This window comes from Ambystoma mexicanum, chromosome 7p (assembly GCF_040938575.1).
Source record: "Ambystoma mexicanum isolate Mex_15411 chromosome 7p, UKY_AmexF1_1, whole genome shotgun sequence".
NCBI classification, from domain to species: Eukaryota; Metazoa; Chordata; class Amphibia; order Caudata; family Ambystomatidae; genus Ambystoma; species Ambystoma mexicanum.
The window spans coordinates 462,538,384-462,558,460 of NC_090939.1; the positions used below are offsets into that span (position 1 = coordinate 462,538,384).

General features: G+C 49.0%; 1 protein-coding gene across 1 annotated transcript in view; it reads right to left on the reverse strand.

The window, feature by feature from the left end:
- The window catches only part of F5 (coagulation factor V), a 1,375,529-nt gene that overhangs the window by 826,171 nt on the left and 529,281 nt on the right, over nt 1-20,077 (reverse strand). The window contains exon 11 of the mRNA XM_069636481.1: nt 12,162-12,306. Within this exon, the coding sequence (XP_069492582.1) occupies nt 12,162-12,306 (145 nt within the window). The remainder of the gene's footprint in view (nt 1-12,161; nt 12,307-20,077) is intronic.

The following is a 20,077-nucleotide window of genomic DNA, read 5'->3' on the forward strand; positions in this document are numbered from 1 at the left end:
TCCAATTCAACATCGATACCTCCAAGGAGCCCACTATCCCTCTCCCCCCAGGGCTCTCCAGAAGCTCCCGTCAACTCACAGCGGAGAACATTACCCCACTCCTGAAAGTGCCCGCACTCCAGGCCCCTTTCTCGCAGGACCCAGAAACCCTTGCCAGATCCTTCAAGCTAGCAATCACTCAAGCAGTTGACGCTATTGCCCCCCTCACTCTCAGGAAAGCTAAGAAATCCAAGCACACCAATGTCTGGTTCACCCAGGATCTGCTCCAAATGCGTACAAAGAAACGAGCCACCCTCGCAGCCTGGAAAGCCAACCCCAATGATGCAACCAAACTAGCTTTCAAGACCATCTCCAAAGACTATAAACTAAGCATAGTCCATGCTAAAGCAAACGCTTTTAACACTAGGATAGCCAACGCCAAATCCGGCACAAGGGAAATCTTCACCATTTTCAGGGAGCTGGAAACCCCTTCCACCCCGCCACCCACCCTCCTGAAGGATGAGAAATGGTGCAACGACATCCAATCGGCCATGCTCAACAAACTAAACACCCTACAAACAAAAATCCAAGCTCACCAAAAGGCCCTTACTCTCCTAATTGCCACTCAGAATAGCAAACAGAACAAAGAGACCAAAATCAAACCCTCCCCTGTATTCAACTTCAAGGACGTAACGGAATCCGAAGTAATTTCCCTCCTAAAAACCATTAAACCATCTAACTGTAAGGGCGACGCCTGCCCCTCTCAGCTCATCAAGGACTGCGGCGCGACACTCGCACCCTTCCTGACAGCATTCATCAATGCCTCCTTCCAGTCTGGCCACGTCCCATCTGACCTCAAGGAGGCTTGGGTACGACCGCTCCTCAAGAAGCCCTCCCTCGACCCCGCGGCACCAGGGAACTACAGGCCCATTACCACCGTCCCCTTCCTGCTTAAAATTCTGGACAAAGCAGCCTACCTCCAAGTCCAGAAATTCCTCGAGGATCACCACCTTCTGGCCCTTCGGCAATCTGGCTTCAGGCCACGACACGGCACCCAAACCGCCCTCCTCGATTTAAAAAATCAAATGGACGACATCAGAGACGCTGGTAAACCAGCGCTCCTTCTGCTTCTTGATCTATCGGCCGCGTTTGACCTCGTGGACCATAATACTCTTTGCCATCACCTCTCCATCGCAGCTAACTTCTCCCCTAAAGCATGTGCTTGGATCACCTCCTTTCTACAGGATAGGGCCATGAAAGTCTTCTCAGACTCAGCATGCTCTTCCCCTAGTCAGATCAAATGTGGGGTTCCTCAGGGCTCCTGCATTGCGCCCACCCTCTACAACCTATTTACTAGGCCCCTTTTCAACCTTCTTGACACCCTGGGTATCTCATATACTAACTACGCTGATGACACCCAGGTGCTCATCCCCCTCACAGGTGACTATGAGGCAGATAGGATATCCCTCAACTCCATCTACTGTACTATCCAAGCCTGGATGGCTGAAAATTGGCTATGCCTAAACAGTGACAAAACCGAGCTTCTGCTCGTTGGGTCACCTACCATCCTGGGCAACCTCAACAAGAAATATCGCTCCTTCACCATCGATAATATACCCATCGTTGTGTCCCATACAGTAAAAACTCTGGGTGTCTACCTAGACTCTAATCTCACCATGAATAGACAGGTTAACGCCATTGCTGCCTCTTCAGCATACTACTCAAAACTGCTCAACGCAGTAAGACCCTTCCTAACGACACAGAACTGCCTTACCATCGCTAGAGCCACTATCGGCTCAAGACTGGACTACTGTAATGCTCTCCTCGGAGGCACCTCCAGCAAAAACATCGCCAAACTCCAACTTGTCCAGAACAATGCCCTTAGGGCTGCCACGGGATTCCCAAAAAAGGACCACATATCAGACCTAAGGAGACAGGTTCACTGGCTTCCTGTCAAACAAAGAATCATCTTTAAAATCCTCTCCATCACTCACAAATGCCTCCATGATCTGGCACCCCCCTACCTCGCCCAGCGCATCGCCTTCCCCACTTCCACAAAGCCATCCAGGCTAGCCTACACCAACTTGATCACCAAGCCCAAAACCTGCAGAGTGCTTGCAGGGGGCTCCAGCTTCCCAGCCATCGCTGCCACCCACTGGAACGCACTACCTTCACACCTTAGGGTAATCGACTCTCACCTAGCTTTCCGCAAGGCCATTAAAACTAGCCTGTTTGTCTAAAAGACAGGCGCCGCATTCCCATCTGTACTCTGTAACCTAGCACATATGTTGTAACCAAGTAACCGCATGTCCTAATGTACACATGACTACGTACACTTTCATGTAAACAGCGCCTCAATGCCTTGGGGCTGTAGTGCGCTTTACAAATGTAAAAAATAAAAAAAAATAAGGTGAGTGAGAGCGCGATGCGTGATGCAACCCTTTCGTATTTGTATTGAACTGAGTTCTTTTTCTGGTCTTTTAGGTGCCGCGACATTTTCAGTGTGGATGCCGGTTATGAAGAAGAAATGCGGTGAGTAAGCGCGGTATGCAGCGCCTCTAGATGTTTCCACGCTAACCTGGAGTGTCTTTTCCCTCTTTCCGATGGATGAGAAGTTCCGGAGACAGAGTTCCCCCAGAGAGGCTGGGGTTCAGGTAAGCGTTTGAAGCTCGTACAGTCTTTAAAAATAAGCAAAGATTTGCTGAATGCTTACTAATGCCTTTTTTCTGTTCTTTTCCCTTTTCCTTAGGAAGCAGCGTGCCGGGATGGGAATGACACCGCCGAAGATGCCCGCAGAACAGAAGGAGCGATGAATGATGGGCAGAAGCGTCGCAAGGTAAGGCTGTTCCTAACGGTGTTCTTGTTCTTGAAGGAGCTGAGCGCAGAAGAAAGATGCAGGCCTACTGGAGACCGATCCGAACACGGTGAGTGTCATGCTGCAGGTGCAGAAAACACAAAGCATGTTTCTCAGCCTGGGCGTGGCTTCAATAGTCTCTGGGTATCCCAGGTGTCTCTGGGCTGAACCACACCAAAAAGACTAGACTGCACATGCAGTTCTGGGAACCGAAATATGTGGGGGATTCATCTTGTCCCCATCAATGCACTACAAGTCCAATCCCCAATGTTATCCTATGGGAGTGAGTGAGTATGGTGCCACAAGCGCCAAGTCTGACTCCAAGTGGGTCTTTGGAGGGATGGAGAGGCCCTTGAGGGCCATGTAGATTGTGGCCTGGCTCCAGCCTGACATCTTGGAGGGCTGGGGACATGAGGGGCAGGAATCATGACAGCACTCCCCCCCAAGGCCCCTCTCAAGGTGGCTCTTCTGTCTGGTCCTGGTTTGTTTGGATGGTTTTGATGGAATCTTCTAAGCAAGTGAGGTGCATGGATGTACTCATAAGGTTTCCATGTCCTGTCTTGTGGACCATACCCCTTCAAGTCTACTAATTAGTATAATTTGGATCTGACGTACTTTGAATCCAGGATGTCCTTGACTTCGAATTCTGGCTCACCGGCGACTACTACTGGCTGCGGTGGCGTTGCTACCCGGGTCCCAGGTTGAACAGGTTTAAGGAGAGACACTTGGAACACAGAATGAATCTGCATGTTTCACGGCAGAGCAAGTCTGACCGCCACAGGATTTATCATAGAGGCGACAGTGAATGGACCCAGGTATCTTGGACGGAAAGTTTGGGTTCCTTTAATGGACACGTGTTTAGATGCCAGCCAGACTTTGTCTCCCACTTGGTAGTTGGGGGCCTTTTTTCGGTGTTGATCAGCAAACTTATTTTGGCGATTCTTAGCTTGAAGTAGGTGTTCAGCTGCCCTTTTAAAGGTTTGAGAAATGGTCGTGTGCAAGGTTTTGACTGCTGGCATTTCCAGGGTTGTAGGAACGTCCAACTCAGAAGTATGTGGGTGCCTGCCATACATGGTATAAAAGGGTGTCTGCCCAGTGCTGGTGTGTAGGGAATTATTATAAGCATATTCAGCTATCCATAATAGGTCGAACCAGCTTCCTTCAGCTTGGTGTAACATGCAACACAGATACTGCTTGAGCGTCTGATTTGTCCTCTCAGTTTGACCATCCGTTTGGGGATGGTGACTGGTGGATAGCCGGATGTTGATCTGGGCCATAGAGCAGCATTTTCTCCAGAAGTTAGATACGAATTGAGTACCTCGGTCTGAGACCAAAACTGAAGGAAACCCATGGAGCCGTACGATGCCTTCAAGAAATACCTTTGCCCGAGTGGAAGCATTTGGGAGCCCCGTAAGAGGAATTAAATGTGCCATTTTTGAAAATAGGTCCACGACTACAAGAATAGTGTTAAACTCTTGACTGGGTGGTAAGTCAGTAATAGAATCGAGGGACAACGTGTGCCAGGATGCTGGTGGGATTTCCAATGGTTGTAATAGCCCAGCCGGTTTCTGCTTGGATGACTTGTTTTGAGCACACACCCCACAAGATAGGATGAATTGGATAATGTCTTTACGCCGCTTGGGCCACCAATAATTTCGTTTTACCTTGGCTAGGGTTTTAGCGATTCCGGGGTGGCCCTCGATCAAGGAATCATGATAATCCATTACTCCCTTCCTGGGTAAGCTCCTGGAGAAACTGGCCATCTCCCAGCTTAACCTCCATGCTGAATCTGTTGGTAATCTTCATGACCATCAATCCGGCTTCAGAGCGGCCAGAAGCACGGAAACTGCTCTCCTGAACATCCGTGAGGACCTGCTCCTGAACCTCGATTCCAACACTCCCTGTGTTCTCATTCTGCTCGATCTCTCCTCTGCCTTTGACACTGTCAACCATGCCATCCTGCTCAACTGTCTCCGTGATAACCTGGGTATCACTGGTCAGGCTCTGGCCTGGCTGACTTCTTTCCTCTCCGGTCGACCCTCCCAGGTCCAAATGGGCTCCTTCCTCTCTGACATCTTTTTCTCCACCTGTGGTGTCCCCCAGGGATCCAACCTCTCTCCCTGGCTTTTAAACCAGTATCTGGCACTCCTTGCCCACCGCATCGCCGCTCTCTGCCCCTACTTCCAGTGCTATGCAGACGATACCCAGCTCATTTTCAGGCTACCCTCGGCCTCCTCCTCTCCTTCCCTCATCTCCGACTGTCTGTCTGCTATCCAGGAATGGTGTGCCGCCAATGACCTCTGCCTCAATGCCAGTAAGACTGAGATTCTACTCATCGGCACACCCACTCCCTCCTTCCCTGCAGCTCTCTGGCCGGCCTCCCTTGGCCCCCTTCCTGCCCCTACCTGCAAGGCTAAAAACCTCGGGGTCATCTTCGACTCCACACTCTCCTTCTCTCCTCATATATCTGACGTCTCTAAGAAGTCACACTACCAGCTGCACCTCCTCAGAGGTATTCTTCCCTTCCTCTCCTTCCCCCAGAAGCTCACTGTCTCCCGAGCCCTGGTTCTCTCTAGGCTGGACTACTGTAACAGCCTCTATCTTAATCTGCCTGCCTCCACTCTCCGCCCTCTGCAACTTATCCAGAACAGAACTGCGAGACTTGTCCTTGGCCTCAAGCCCAGGGACCGTATCTCTCCAGGACTGAAATCTCTTCACTGGCTCCCAGTGGCTGCGAGGATTAAGTTCAAAACCCTCTGCATTGTCCACAAGGCCTTCTGGGGCCTGGGACCTAAATACCTTCAACTCTCTCTTCCTAAATATCTTCCTTCACGAGCCCTTCGCTCATCCGTCTCCAACTCCCTCATGGTCAGCCGCTTCTCGAAGCAACGAGCTGGGGGTAGATCTCTCTCCGCAGCAGGGGCCTCCCTCTGGAACAGCCTTCCTGCCTCCCTGAAACTTGAGGAGAACCATCTCCGGTTCCGGAAGCACCTCAAAACCTTCCTCTTAGCTTCTGCCTTCTCTCTCCCTCTCCCCTGCTAATCCTGCTTAACTCCCCACTGAATTCAGCACTAAACCTGCATCTGGGCCACTCTCAGCAACCTCGGTCCAGGGCCCAGCCACTCTCCACTTGCACTGCCTCCCTGGCTCCCCCTGCACTGTGGGACTGTCACTGTATCCCTACAGCCCCCTTCCCAGCACTTGCTCTGCACTTACCTCGCACTTGCCACCAGCTGGCCCTTTTTATTTATTATTTATTATTTATTATTTTTTTTACGCTACTTACCTTGTACTGCACTTCCCCCCCCACCTCCTCCCCCTGCACTTCCTCCTTTTCCCCTTACCTCTGCACTTGCGCGATCTGAATGACACCTGGCCTAATAGGATCGTTTGTCTGTCTTCCCCTTGTTTCCCTCCCTCCCTGCCTCGTCGCGCCTTGAAACACTTGTGTATAGGCGCGTTACAAATACCATATCATATCATATCATAACCGGACATGACTGTTCTCGTAGTTCTTTGCCCGAGTTTGGTAAGAATAAACGATTCCTGAAGTAGGGCAACTGATCTTTTATCATGTAATGTTCTCCTTGTGCACTCCACGCTTGTAATTGCTCCAGACTCATCAGGTTTTGGATTTCTTCATGTAATTCTTTCTGAGTTATGGTTGCTGTGATTCCTAGGAGCTTGTCACTCGGGATGATTGCTATTGGGTTAGGGGTCTGATACCCTTGCTCTTCCACCCCCATACGGGAAAGGGCATCGCTTCCAGTTTTTCTCCCCGGTCGAAATGTAATCACGTAGTCATATTCAGAAAAAAAAAGAGCCCAACGTAGTTGTCGTGAGGATTGGGCCTTTGCCGTTTTTAGGTACTGGAGGTTCTGGTGGTCATCAGTTATTATGGTGATTATGTGTCTGGCGCCCAAGAGGTAGTGCCGCCATGCCTTAAAGGCTGACTTAATGGCCAGGAGTTCTTTGTCCGTGATAGCGTAATTGAGTTCAGGGGGTGTGAATTTACGCGACCAGAAGGCAACAGGGTGTAACTGGTCCGTTTCGGGGTCCTTTTGTGAGAGGACGGCTCTCATAGCCATGCTTGAGGCGTCCGTTTCCACCAGGTATGGGAGATCAGGGCGAGGATGGCATAAAATTGGGGCAGATGTGAATCTTGCTTTGAGTTCCTGGAAAGCTTCCTCGGCTTCTGTTGTCCATTAGAACTTTTTGTTGCTTTTCCTTAGCAATTACGTGATGGGATGCACGATTTGCAAAAATCCTGGGATGAATCGGCGGTAGAAGTTTGCAAAACCCAGCATACTTTGAACCCCCTTGAATGAATTTGGGGATGGCCAGTTCAGGATAGCATCTACCTTGTGTACATCCATTCGGATTCCATTCGGGCTGAGCATAAAGCCCAGGAATTCCACCTCGTAGATGTGGAATGAGCACTTTTCGAGCTTGGCGTGGAGCTGGTGTTGACAGAGTTTCTCCAATACGGATCGGACGTGTTTAACGTGGTCCTGCTTTGATGCAGAATATACTAGAATCTCGTTGATGTACACTAGAGCACAGACATCAATCAATTCCCGTAGGACATCATTCATGAAGTATTGAAATGCTGCAGGCACGTTGCAAAGACCAAACGACATTACTTGATATTCGTACAAGCTGTATTTGGTGCGAAAAGCAGTTTTCCATTCGTCCCCCTGTTTTACGCGAACAAGGTGAAATGCCCCCCTCAGGTCTAGTTTTGTGTAGATTTGGGCATCTTTGACTTGATCAAGCAATTCAGGGATCAGTGGCAGGGGGTAGCGTTTTTTTACGGTAATCTGGTTCAGTGCGCGATAGTCGATGAACGTTCTCAAGTCCCCCTCCTTTTTCGGTACGAAGAATCGAGGACTCGCTGCTGGAGACTTCGAGGGACGGATGAATCCGTTGGCCAGGTATTGTCAAGATAGGCCTTCAGGTGCTGGTTTTCTGGTTCTGTGAGTGCGGAAATTTGCCCACAAGGGATTTGTGCGCCGGGTATCAGATCGATTTGGCAATCATATGGTCTATGCGGTGGCAGGGTATTAGCCTGTTCTTTCTGAAAGGCATCTTGAAAGTCCTGGTATTCACTTGGTAGGGTGCCGATTGCCACAGTCGCAAGCATGGAGGTTCTGGTGTCCATTGGTTGTTTCTCTTGGCGATAACATGTGTGGACGCAAGTCTCGAGAAAAGGCCAATTCTTTTGCTCGCCAATCGATTCGAGGATTGTGAGCTACCAACCATGGCAATCCCAAAATCAACCGGAACTGTGGTGCCTTAATGAGGTCGAAAACAATAGATTCTTGTTGTCCATCCTGACACAGAAGGGTTAAAGCTGCAGTGCATTGGGTACTGGACCAGAAGCTATTTCTGTGCCGTCGACAGTGGTAACTAGTGTCGGTGGTTGATTTAGGGCGTAACGGAAGCCACATCTTTGCCGCAAGATCCTGGTCGATGTAATTCCCAACGGCTCCACTGTCAATGTATGCTCTTACTGCGTGCATCCGAGATGGTTGTTGGTGATTGATCAAGACCACAGATAGTGCAAAATGGGAGGTCTGTAGTTCACTTTCTTCGCTCGACAAGTGGACCTCTACACTTGCCGAGCTGGGGAGTTTTCTGATTCCTTGATGGTATCTTCCTTGTCCGCGGCCCCTACCATCCTCCTCGGTGGCTTCACAGGGCACTCTTTAAGGAAATGACCTGACCTTCCACAGTACAGGAATAACTGCAGCTGTCTACTTTTATCCCTTTCCGCTTTAGTCAAGGGGGATCTGATCACCCCGATTTGCATTGGTTCTCCTGAACCTTCCGTGGTGCAGGAAATATTGTCCTTTGAACGCACATACATAGGGCGAGGGTCCGGTCTGGTTCGATCTGCTCTTCGGTCCTGCAACCTATGATCCAGTTGAACAACAAGGTCAATGAATTCTGAGCAGTCTTTCGGGGGGTTCAATACTTGTGCGAGAACATCCTTGAGCTCCCCCCCACAACCCCTAATGAAATAACGTGGTTCTCTTCTCCACTGGCCATTGTGCTTCAACTACGAGTCTATTGAATATGGCTATGTATGTTAATAGGTCTTGATTCCCTTGGCGTAGGGACCGAAGTTCGTTGTCTAATGCCTACCCATAAGTCCGATGGGCGAAAAGCTTTTCCATCTCCTGTTGAAAGCCTGTGAAGTCATGCAGCAAAGGATCGTCTTGGGCCACAAAGGGTACAGACCAGTCCGCAGCGCTACCACTCAGGTAGGATAGCACAAAAGCGACCCGTGATTGGTCATTCGGAAAGGCCCCTGGTCTACAAAGGAAGTGCAGGCGGCACTGGTTCATGAACGTTGTAAACCTCATGGTATCCCCTGTAAATCGTTTGGGCGGGGCCAAGGGAACTGCCCCAGGAAGGGTTATCTGAACGGGATTGGCTGATGGTGCTGGCATCGAGGGCATGCTTCCCGGCAATGGTGGATGCCCTGCTTGTGACTGGAGAAGTTGCAGGCTTAAATCATCAGTGCGTTCTTTGGCTACTATCAGCTCTCTCCTCAGGGTGTTGGTCTCCTGCCTGGCTGCATGTACTTTGTAACGTAGCTGCCCCAACATGTGGGCTAACTGGTCGGTTTCTGACGTTTTCATGACGCCCAGGTGGATTTTTATGTGAGGCTTTGTGTTCTGTAACGCTCACCTGGTATCCACGGGGACGTCATTCAGCCTGTTCTGACCTCTTATGACCTCAAACCCTTCCCTGGAGTCTACTCGACTGGAGACTGGGCCTGAAACACAGGATTGGTAGAGTTTAACTCCCTATTGTCTCTGTGTGCTTGAACCCCTTCTCCCCTGGGTTCCAACCCTTCCCTTTGATCCACAGCTCACCTTGTTTTCTTGGAAAGTGTGCTCTCCGTCCTGCTTTCAGCACAGAGGCGCGTTGATTGATGCGGGCTCGTTGCTGCCTAGTTACTTCACTGGCAAGAGTCTGACAGGTAAGTATAATGAGTCTCTAACTTCGTTCCTTTCCTTCCTTAGATGATGGCCGGCGTCTGGGGATGGCGACATGCTGCTGAGATGAGTAGTGCTGAAGGTGAGTGAGAGCGCGATGCCCGATGCAACCCTTTCGTATTTGTATTGAACTGAGTTATATTTTTCTGTGTCTTTTAGGTGCTGCAACGTTTTCAGCGTGGATGCCAGTTATGAAGAAGAAATGCGGTGAGTAAGTGCGGTATGCGGCGCCTCTAGATGTTTCCACGCTAACCTGGAGTGTCTTTTCCCTCTTGCAGATAGATGAGAAGTTCCGGAGACAGAGTTCCCCAGAGCGCCTGGGATTCAGGTAAGTGTTTGAAGCTCGTACAGTCTTTAAAAATAAGCGAAGATTTGCTGAATGCTTACTAATACCTTTTTTCTGTTCTTTTCCCTTTTCCTTAGGAAGTGGCGTGCCAGGATGGGAATGACACCGCCGAAGATGCCCGCAGAACAGAAGGAGTGATGAATGATGGTCAGAAGCGCCGCAAGGTAAGGCTGTTCCTAACGGTGTTCTTGTTCTTGCAGGAAAGATGCAGGCCTACTGGAGACCGATCCGAACACGGCGAGTGTCACGCTGCAGGTGCAGAAAACACATAGCATGTTTATCAGCCTGGGCATGGCTTCAATAGTCTCTGGGTATCCCAGGTGTCTCTGGGCTGAACCACACCCAAAAGACTAGACTGCACATGCAGTTCTGGGAACCGAAATATGAGGGGGCATCCATCTTGTCCCCATCAATGCACTACAAGTCCAATCCCCAATGTTATCCTATGGGAGTGAGTGAGTCTGGTGCCACAAGCGCCAAGTCTGACTCCAAGTGGGTCTTTGGAGGGATGGAGAGGCCCTTGAGGGCCATGTAGGTGATCGTGGCCTGGCTCCAGCCTGGCATCTTGGAGGGCTGGGGACATGAGGGGCAGGAATCATGACAGTATCCCCCTCTGTTTGCTGTCTGGCTACATACTCTGCATAATCAAATTGACTCAATCTGTCCTGTGCCTCTCGTGTCATCCCATTCATCCTGCTTCGCTCATCTGCAATCCCTAAGCAATGCACTTCTCTTCTCAATAATTCAGCAACTTTAGCCACAAGGGCATTCCATTCCTGCAACAGAGAGCTATGTGCACCAAGGGAGGATGATATGCAGCAGCCTCTCATAAATACTTAAACGTTTCCCAAATCACCCCCACCCTCATTGGCTAAATATTATACTTGTCAAGACCTTTTCCCTTCCTTCACCTCTCTATGGTATTGTTTTAGCCATAAGGTGGCACTTAGGCTGCACTATATTCGTCTAAACCAGTAGGAAGAAAGAGGCTGGAGCCTGCATTTAGTGTAATGGATTGCCAGTGTTGTAGACAGGCTGTGGCCGGCTCGTTTCCCCAGGACCCAACCTGCACCATTACATGCAGTGGAGCAGAATGGTGTGGAGAAGGCATCTGCTGGTCTTCATGAGTTACAAGCATGAAGCTGGCAGCGTGCAGATAGGGACACACTGTAAGGGGACAAAACAGTCTCACAAGGAAAAGCATATATTATTACAATAATGCCTGCTTTTTAGACATTCAAAACCGCTTTGCTTTTTGGTAACACATCAAGCTTTTTCACACCAGACATAGCAAACTGCATGCACGTGTCAAACAAAGACCAAATCCAGGGGCCCATATCACACAATTTGTTTTGGGTCCCACATCATCTTACATTCTGGTACTGGTACAATGGCAGAGGGGATTTTGTTTGCACAATGCAGGGGAGAAATTATACCATTTAACATTTTATAAAAAAAGTATAGCTTAGAATGTAACCCTTAAACTTTGCCCTGATTGTGAGAGCATGCTAACAAAAATGCTCTGATTAAATAAATCTGTTGCCCTTATTTTCTGGGGTCACCTGTCTCAGGCCCACACATATACGGTGAAGAAGGTTGAGAAATTCTGGCTAAACCGCTGTGGATTATAATGTCTTGATGGTCATTATAAACATTACAGTTCCTTGGCATGGAACTACACAATACTGCCTCAGTTTATGGACAGCTACCCCTATTGCCAACTCATTCCATTTCATATTCTTGTCTGTATATTGATATGAAGTACATTTACAATACAAAAGAACAACCTCATTATTTTAGAACAGTTTCAAGATACTGATTATTGTATATAATGAACCCTCCTTTTACCTCTGCTCATGCTCTTGGCAGAAAGACCTGCACTTTGTTTAGGCTTGCATATCTAACCCACAAACCCATTTTGTAAACTGAAACATATGTAGGACAGAATATAAAGAAGTAACAAAAAAGCACTCACTGTACATAACATTGGAATTGTAAAACTTGGATTCATCTTGTTTCAGGGAATCTTTACTAAACCTCCTCATGTTTTCCTCCATGTACCAACTCTTGTTTTCATCAAACACTGAAAATACAACATGCTGTTCCAGATCTGCCTTTCTCTGAAAGAAAAATGGAATGTATGTTTTTATGCAAACACAGTATTTCATCACCTTGCTTATTCATCTGTATTTGACAAGAAACAGAACAAAAATGAGTCATTGATGATGAAGTGTTTTTTTAAAACAATGATTAAGTGCTTATAGCATTTCACATGCTTTATGCGCCACAAGAAAATAACCAAAACAATTTTCCATGACATGTTTCATCAAACAATGCAATAAAAAAAACTCTATTTTGGGGGACATGGCCGGCCGAGGACCCGTTCGGATGGCTCTGAGGTAGGCTCTGGGAACCCCTTTCACGACAAAGCTCAAATCCCCCCTAAATACATCCGTATTCTCCTAAAAAATGATGCAGATGTTGATGAACGCCTAAGGCACCGTTGGGGGAGAGATGAGGCGATGAGATGCCACCGTGGGCGAGTTCGGAGCGTTTGCGTGGCATGATCCGAACCTCCCGCCAAGATGACGGCCGAGCGATGAAGAGCGGGCGCCCAACGCAGTACGCCGACGGGAGCTGAGGCGCTGGAGAAGGGGTGACCCCGCCGAGCAGAGCGCATCGGTGCTCAATTTATGCCATTGTGGTGAAAACTGTTGCTCTCCGGCCCCGAGAAGAACAGTGGAGCCTGGAGTTTGCCAGCGGGGAACGAAGTGAGGAGCGGAGGCCTCTGCGTACCGCCATCCAGTGAGGAGCTGCAGGGATAGGACAGGGGGCCGCCTGGAACACGAGGAACAGCGAATCGACGAGTGTGTCCGCTCCTCGGGAGTGTTGGCGAGGTTGCGTGGTGATCGGTGGAGCCATCCCCGGAACACTGACTGAAGGACAACCAGCAGAACCGCTGCGACCCGAAGCTGGCACGTAGCATGTGGAGCAGAAAAGCTATGTGTGTACCCGCTCGGGGTAGAGGTAGCAGAGTCACGTGGTGACCGGCCGGACTCATCCCCAGCACTGACGCCCGGAGACCTGCAGGCCGAGGACTGCTGGAGAAGCAAGGTGAGAGGGAGCAGCGGACGCACCCACCCGTCTACATCAGTAACGGAAGAGGAGCAGGGCGGGCCACTCTGGGATATCGAGCGCCGGTCGGGCGCACCTCTGCCTTCCTCCCGCCGTCTCTGCAGCTCGGGTAGGGCCTTGGTCCTGGCACTTCCCGGCCGGGTGCGGGCTTGGCGGGGAGCGGAGGAAGTGGGAGGATCTTGCCCTGTGGCCCAGCACGGAAGTCTGCGTGAGACTCCCGGGAAGGGGGCGCACCCCAGCACGGCCCGCGTATCAAAAGGCGAACGGCCAGCTGTAAGCTATGCCTGAGAGGGACTGATCGAAATAACTGGAGGAATCTCCTTAGCCACCACTATAACATTTAGCACCCACTTGAAATATCTCAGAGCTGCACTGCCCTGCTTATTCAATCAAGGAGGGTGAGAACATATACACCCCACGGATTGCCCTAAAGCTCCGGGGTCATTGCTCCTGTACCCCAACAAGGCGAGAGAATCCAACAACAGCAAAAGCTACCCAATAAGATGCTCCCACAGGAAGATGTTAGTCAATAGAGCCGCCTGAAAACACGGAGTAGAAGCAAGAGGGGCAAACCCAAGAGGCCTCTATATTCATAGAAGGAGTCTCAAGATTCAGCTGAAGACACCTGGCAGAGGCGGCAGCCCCTGTGGGGCTCTGCGGAACGGAGGAACAAGGGGGCCACCTGTGGCAGCACAGTGCGTACCACGAGCACGCCAGAGGCAAGTTCAGCCCCGAAGTAGCCGCAGAGAGTTCTCCCTTCCTCCCCCTACTCAAAATATGTCCAAGCAGTCCGCTAAATTGAAAGGGGGAGCATCAGGAGATATCAAAGCAATGATGCAGGAGGCAGAGACTCAAAAACGTGGCCAGATTCAAGCTACCACCCAGATACACCCCTCCCCAATGGAAGACCCAGCTGAATCAGCGGATCCCCCAATCCGGAAATGGGACCTCCTGTCAATGCTTCAGGAATTGAAAAAAGACATTAAAGGTAGCGCTGCAGATTTAGCTAAGTCTATAGCGGATCTCAACAAAGGGGTCATGGCGGTTGAAAGAAGGGTGGACAAGGTGGAGACCACGATAGCCGAAAAGGGGCAGGAGCATGAAGAACTAACCAAAAGAGTACAGGAGCTTGAACAACAGATGGAGCGGGTTCAGAATACCTTTTTTAATTTCACAACTGAAAAGGAACAATGGAAACCTGCGCGCCCCCGCCCAAAGGGCCGCAATAAAGACACCAACGTTAAAGATCTCGCATGATCGACTGATTTCAAGGCATCGATGGACACATCTGAAGAGGGGTGCCAAGTATCAAACGTTTGGTCTCGAACTACGACAGGCACCAACAAGATGGAGGGTAAATATGGAGGCTGGGGACAGGGGTGGGTATGGGGAGAGGTGAGTGGAATCTATCACCAACTCTGCCACACGGGAGATCATCAAGCAGATTCCCTGATGCACCGACTTGACGGAAATTTAAACGAAACATGACATGCACAAGGGACAGTTCGCAGTGATAAGGACGCATATTTGCAAATCCCAACGAGCATCAGAATTAACGGGGGGGATGTGGGGGGATGGGTGGGGGGAACAGACCCTAATTTCCCGGGTAATTTTGTACCTGGTGATTTGTTGTGGTAAATCCACCGTGTGTGTTCAAAGGGGAAGTTGGAGTTCTGGGGTTAATGGGTTAAAGGGAGAAAGTATAAGTTTAAGGATGACGGTGATATATGGCATGCAAAGAGTACCTAAACGCACGGAAGGGTTTAAGGAACTTAAGAGAAGCATAAGAGCAAAGCATGAGAATGGCTAAATTAACATTTGTTACACTAAACGTCCAGGGGCTTAATTCCCCAATCAAACGCAAATCCATGTTGTCTAGACTGGGAGATATGCAGGCCTTGGTGGTCTGGATGCAAGAAATACATCTGCTTGGAGAAGATGAACACAGACTAAGGCACAGGGCCTTTCCCATGCAATTTTTCACCTGCAGTGGAACAAAAAGATGAGGGGTGGGCATCCTGCTGGCCAAGGGGGTTACCTTTGAAAAACAATTTGTAATGAAAGACCCGGAGGGCCGCTACCTGTTGGTGGGAGGGAAACTGAAGAGGCAGCAGGTAACGTTAGTATCAATCTATGCCCCTAATGAAGGGGCGATTTTAATGGGGTAATGGATGCTGAGATGGACAAAACTCTCCCGGCTTCCCCTAACGACCACACATTTAGACAGGCCCTAGCAAAATTCCTCAGAGACCTACATCTATTTGAAACGTGGCGTTTCTTTAACCCACAAGATAAGGCATGCACCCATTACTCCGCAGAACATATAGGTCATTCCCGGATGGACATGGTGCTGATCTCGGACTCGCTGATCCCACAAGTTACGGGACTAGAGATTGGAGTGAGGTGCCTGTCGGACCATGCCCCAGTCCTCTTAAGGTTGGAACCCCTAAACCCACAGTATCGGCCCGCAAACCATGGCGACTAAATGAGGTGATCTTGAAAGATGTAGCCCTCAGAGAAGACATACAACAAGACTTGAAAAATTACTTCCAAGAAAATGTTACCCCTGGAATACACTGGGACACCATTTGGGAAGAGAGTAAAGCAGTGGTAAGAGGGGAATTTATAGCGCACACAACAAACTACATTAAAAGAAAAGAAAGGGTGAGACGAGACATGGAAACCTGAGTGTGAGGAAGCCGAAGCAGAGTATAAAAACAGGGGCTCGCAGAAAGCATGGAGGGCACTGAAAAAAGTCAGGGCAGTCTTGGAGACCCACCTGGCGGATGAAGCGGTGCTTCTTCTTGTACGAACTAAACAATCCTACTATATTAAAGGGGATAAGGCGAATCGATTTCTCGCGGCCAAATTGAGGCAGCGAAGAAACCGGAATCGCATAACCCAACATCAAAATCAAGAAGGGAACCTAGTGCGGGGGGAAAAAGCAATAGAGGAAGTGATTCACTCATACTATACCAAAAACCTAAAAGGGGAGGACCTGGTAAGAGAAGAACAGACCGCATTCCTTAATCAAATGTCCCTGCCACAAATCAGCGCTCCAGATAGGCAAATGCTAGAAGCTCCCATAACGGAGGAAGTGGTGGAAGAGGTAATAAAAGCACTAAAAGCGAATAAATCCTCAGGCCAGATGGACTTAGTAATGCATATTACAGAACCACCCTGATAGGCCCCCTAACGAAACTGTTTAACTCCATGCCGGGACTCTGGGAGGATCTCTGGGGACATGAGCCGGGCAACCACAGTATTGCTATTAAAACCAGATAGAGACCCCATAGAATGTGTGAGTTATCGCCCTATATCGTTATTAAATGGGGATGCAAAAATCTATTCAACGTTGCTGGCCCGTAGACTAGCAGAGGTCCTGCCGGGGATAATCCATCCCAATCAAGCAGGGTTTGTACATGGGCGAAACACACACGACAACATCCGCAGAGCCATAGACACAATTGATTGGGGTTTTCGGGTCTGGCGTTAGATGCCTCCCGAGCCTTTGACAGTCTACATTGGGGTTTATTACATTTGACTCTGGAAAAGTTCGGGTGTGGCCCGATTTTTACCCGCATGGTAATGGCCAATTTCGCATATCCATCTACACGACTAATGGTTAATGGACGGCTCACAGATAATATCCTCATTCAGAAGGGCACAAGACAGGGGTGTCCACTGTCGCCCCTGATCTTCGCCATGGCCATGGAGCCGTTGGCACAAAAAGCCTGTGATGACCCAGAGATCCAGGGGGTAGAGGTAGGCAATGGAGGGCCCTAAAAAATAGCTCTCTATGCCGATGATATTCTCATGTATCTCAAAGATACAACACATTCCCTCCCAAAGGCATTAGATTTACTAGAAGAGTTTGCAAAGGTTTCCGGATTCCATATTAATTATTGTAAATCCAAGGCACTATACCGATATTAAGCTTGCAATCCTCAAATGTTCTAAAACATCTTCAAACATGTCTCTTATTTTCTCACAGCCTGCCTCCTTCCACCTTTTAAAAGCTCCTCTTTCCATGCATGGAGGAAATTCGGGGTTATGAAATATCGAAAAGAACTGAGACGGGCCCGGAGAAAGATACCCCTCCCTCATTGCCGAGTCCCGGAGCTCTGTATTGTTTGTTTGTTTGTTTGTTTATTTTATATAGCGCTCCGGACCCAGGAGTAAAAGGGCGCTTGCAGTGGCAGGTTACAGAAGTACAATATATACAGGTTATGCAGTTAACACAAAATGGGGTAATATACAATATACAACATATACAAACAGTGATATTTAAAGCAAACAGTTGAACCTATATATGGTATGTACGCTATATACAATTGGTGCTGTGCTTAGTCTGTCTTGGGAATGGTTTTATCCAGTAGCCAACTAATGACTAGTTTCCTGAACTGTTGGAAGGATTTGGTCGATTTGATGTTCAACGGCAGGGTGTTCCAAAGTTGAGGGGCAATGACCATGAAACTTGAGCCCCCGGCTCTTTTAGAGGTCTATCTGGGCACATTGAGGCAGAGAGTGTTGGACGATCTAGTAATTCTGGTGCTCTGCTTCAAAGTGAGTTGTTAGTGAGATAGGGGGAGCTAGGTGGTTTAGGGCTTTGTAGGTGAGGCAGAGGGTTTTTAAGTCCATTTTTTGTTGAATGGATAGCCATTTGCAGGAAATTCTTATGTGGGAGATGTGCTCTCGCCTAGGGATGTTAAGTGCTGCTCGCAGCGCATTCTTTTGGAGAACCTGAAGTTTATTAATTATGACTTGGTTGGCTCCTAGGTAGAGGCTTTTGCAGTAGTCAAGCTTCGATTGTATGAGGGCCCTGGCCAGTGTAAGGCAACTATTTGTGGATAGGAAGGGTCTGCAGGCCCTAATTAGTTTTCCAGTGTAGGCGGTGGCTGAGGCGGTCATGTTGACTTGTTTAGAGAGGTTGGTGTTTGCATCGACGTAGAAACCTAATGTTTTCACGTTTTTAACAACTGGGATGATGTTACCATCGATGATGAGCTTGGAGTAGTCAGGACTAAGTTTTAGTAGGTTATTGGTAGATCCGACTAGGAGGAGCTCAGTCTTCTCATCATTCCGGCAGAGGCCGTGTGTGTGGCCATCCATGCCTGATTGATAGAGAAGATTTCGTTGATCCTAGTGGCGTCGTCGTTGTAGTTGCCAGTGATGGTGAGGAGTATCTGGGTGTCATCTGCGTAGTTGTTGTAGGTGACACCCAGATGGTCCAGTGTGTCAAAGAGAGGCTTTGTAAAGATGTTATAGAGGGTGGGGGAGACACAAGATCCTTCTGGGGCACCGCAGGTAATGGGGATGGGGTCTGCGGCAGCCGTAGATGAGAAGACTCTCATGGCCCTGTTGGCTAAGAAGGATTGTATCCACATGACAGCAGAGGGGGAGAAGTGGGCAGCAGATGATAGGTGGTTGCAGAGAATTTGGTGGTCAACCAAGTCGAAGGCTGCTGAGAGGTCTAGAAGGAGTAGTATAGCTGCTTTATTTTTGTCCTTGATGTCATCAATCTGGCTTTTAAGGTCAACAAGGGCAGTTTCTGTACCATGTTGAGGTCGAAAGCCAGATTGACGCAAGCCTAGCAATTGATTGGACTCTAGGTAATCTTGAATTTGCAAGTAGGCGACTCTGTCAAGGATTTTTAGGAGGAAGGGGACCGTGGTGATAGGCCTATAGTTGGTGGGGATGGCAGGGTCAGGGGATTATTTTTTTAGAAGAGGGAGAACCCATGACTGTTTCAAGTTGTTGGGTACAGAATTGGACGAGAAGGATAGGTTTATAAGTTTGGAGATGAAGGGGGATAGGTCCCTCGCAGCATCTTTAATGATCTGGGCGGGGCAATTATCCCCTTTGCAGTTGGAGGGTTTGAGGGATGCTATAATTTTTTGAACTTCGGGTATAGTGACCATTTGGAACGTGAAGCCGGGTGTAGTATTGGTAGGGGTTGATGTGCTAGAGGTGGAGTCATTATTGTTGGAGAGTTGTAGTCGTTTGGCCTCGTTTTTATTTTGAAACCCAGTAATTTTGTTGGCCAGGGCATTTTGGATGCTAGTGCACCATGGCTTGTCTTTCACGCAGGTGTCGGTCGGTGGGTTGGGGTTTTCTAGCTCCTTCAAAATGGTGAAGAGTTCTTTGGTGGAGGATTGTCCATTGTTGATTCTAACATTGTAGGCTTCCTTTTTGGTGCGGATTATCTCTTACTTGTAATAGGAGGAGATGGTCATGAGATTAGTTTTGTTTTCAGCTGAGGGAGTTGTTTTCCATAGGGTTTCCATCTTAGCTTTCTGTTTTCGGAGTATTTTGAGTTCAGGTGTGTACCAAGAGGTCAGGTGATCTCTGGGTTTACCTTTGCGTAGCTTTAGTGGGGCAACGGCATCAATGGCAGTAGTCATGGCATCATTGTAGGTATTAACTAGGAGGTTAAGGTCAGCAGTGGCTGGGATCATGTTTAGGAGGGGGAGGACCAATGGCGTGATGGTCTCGGCCGTAATATTGCGCTTGTTTCTAGTCGGGCAGGCTGGTGCGTGGGGGTCCTGCTTGGGGTTGGGGTTGTTAATGTTAATGTCGAATGGTATGAGGGAATGGTCAGTCCATACCAGAGGTTGTGGGGCTTTGCAAATGATATTGCAGTTATGGGCTGCGACCCAATCAATAGTTCTGCCTTTCTGATGGGTGGGTAGAGTGATGATTTGAGTAAAGTCATGCTCAGATAAGGCGTTGGCTAGGCAGACGGCAGGGGTGTCT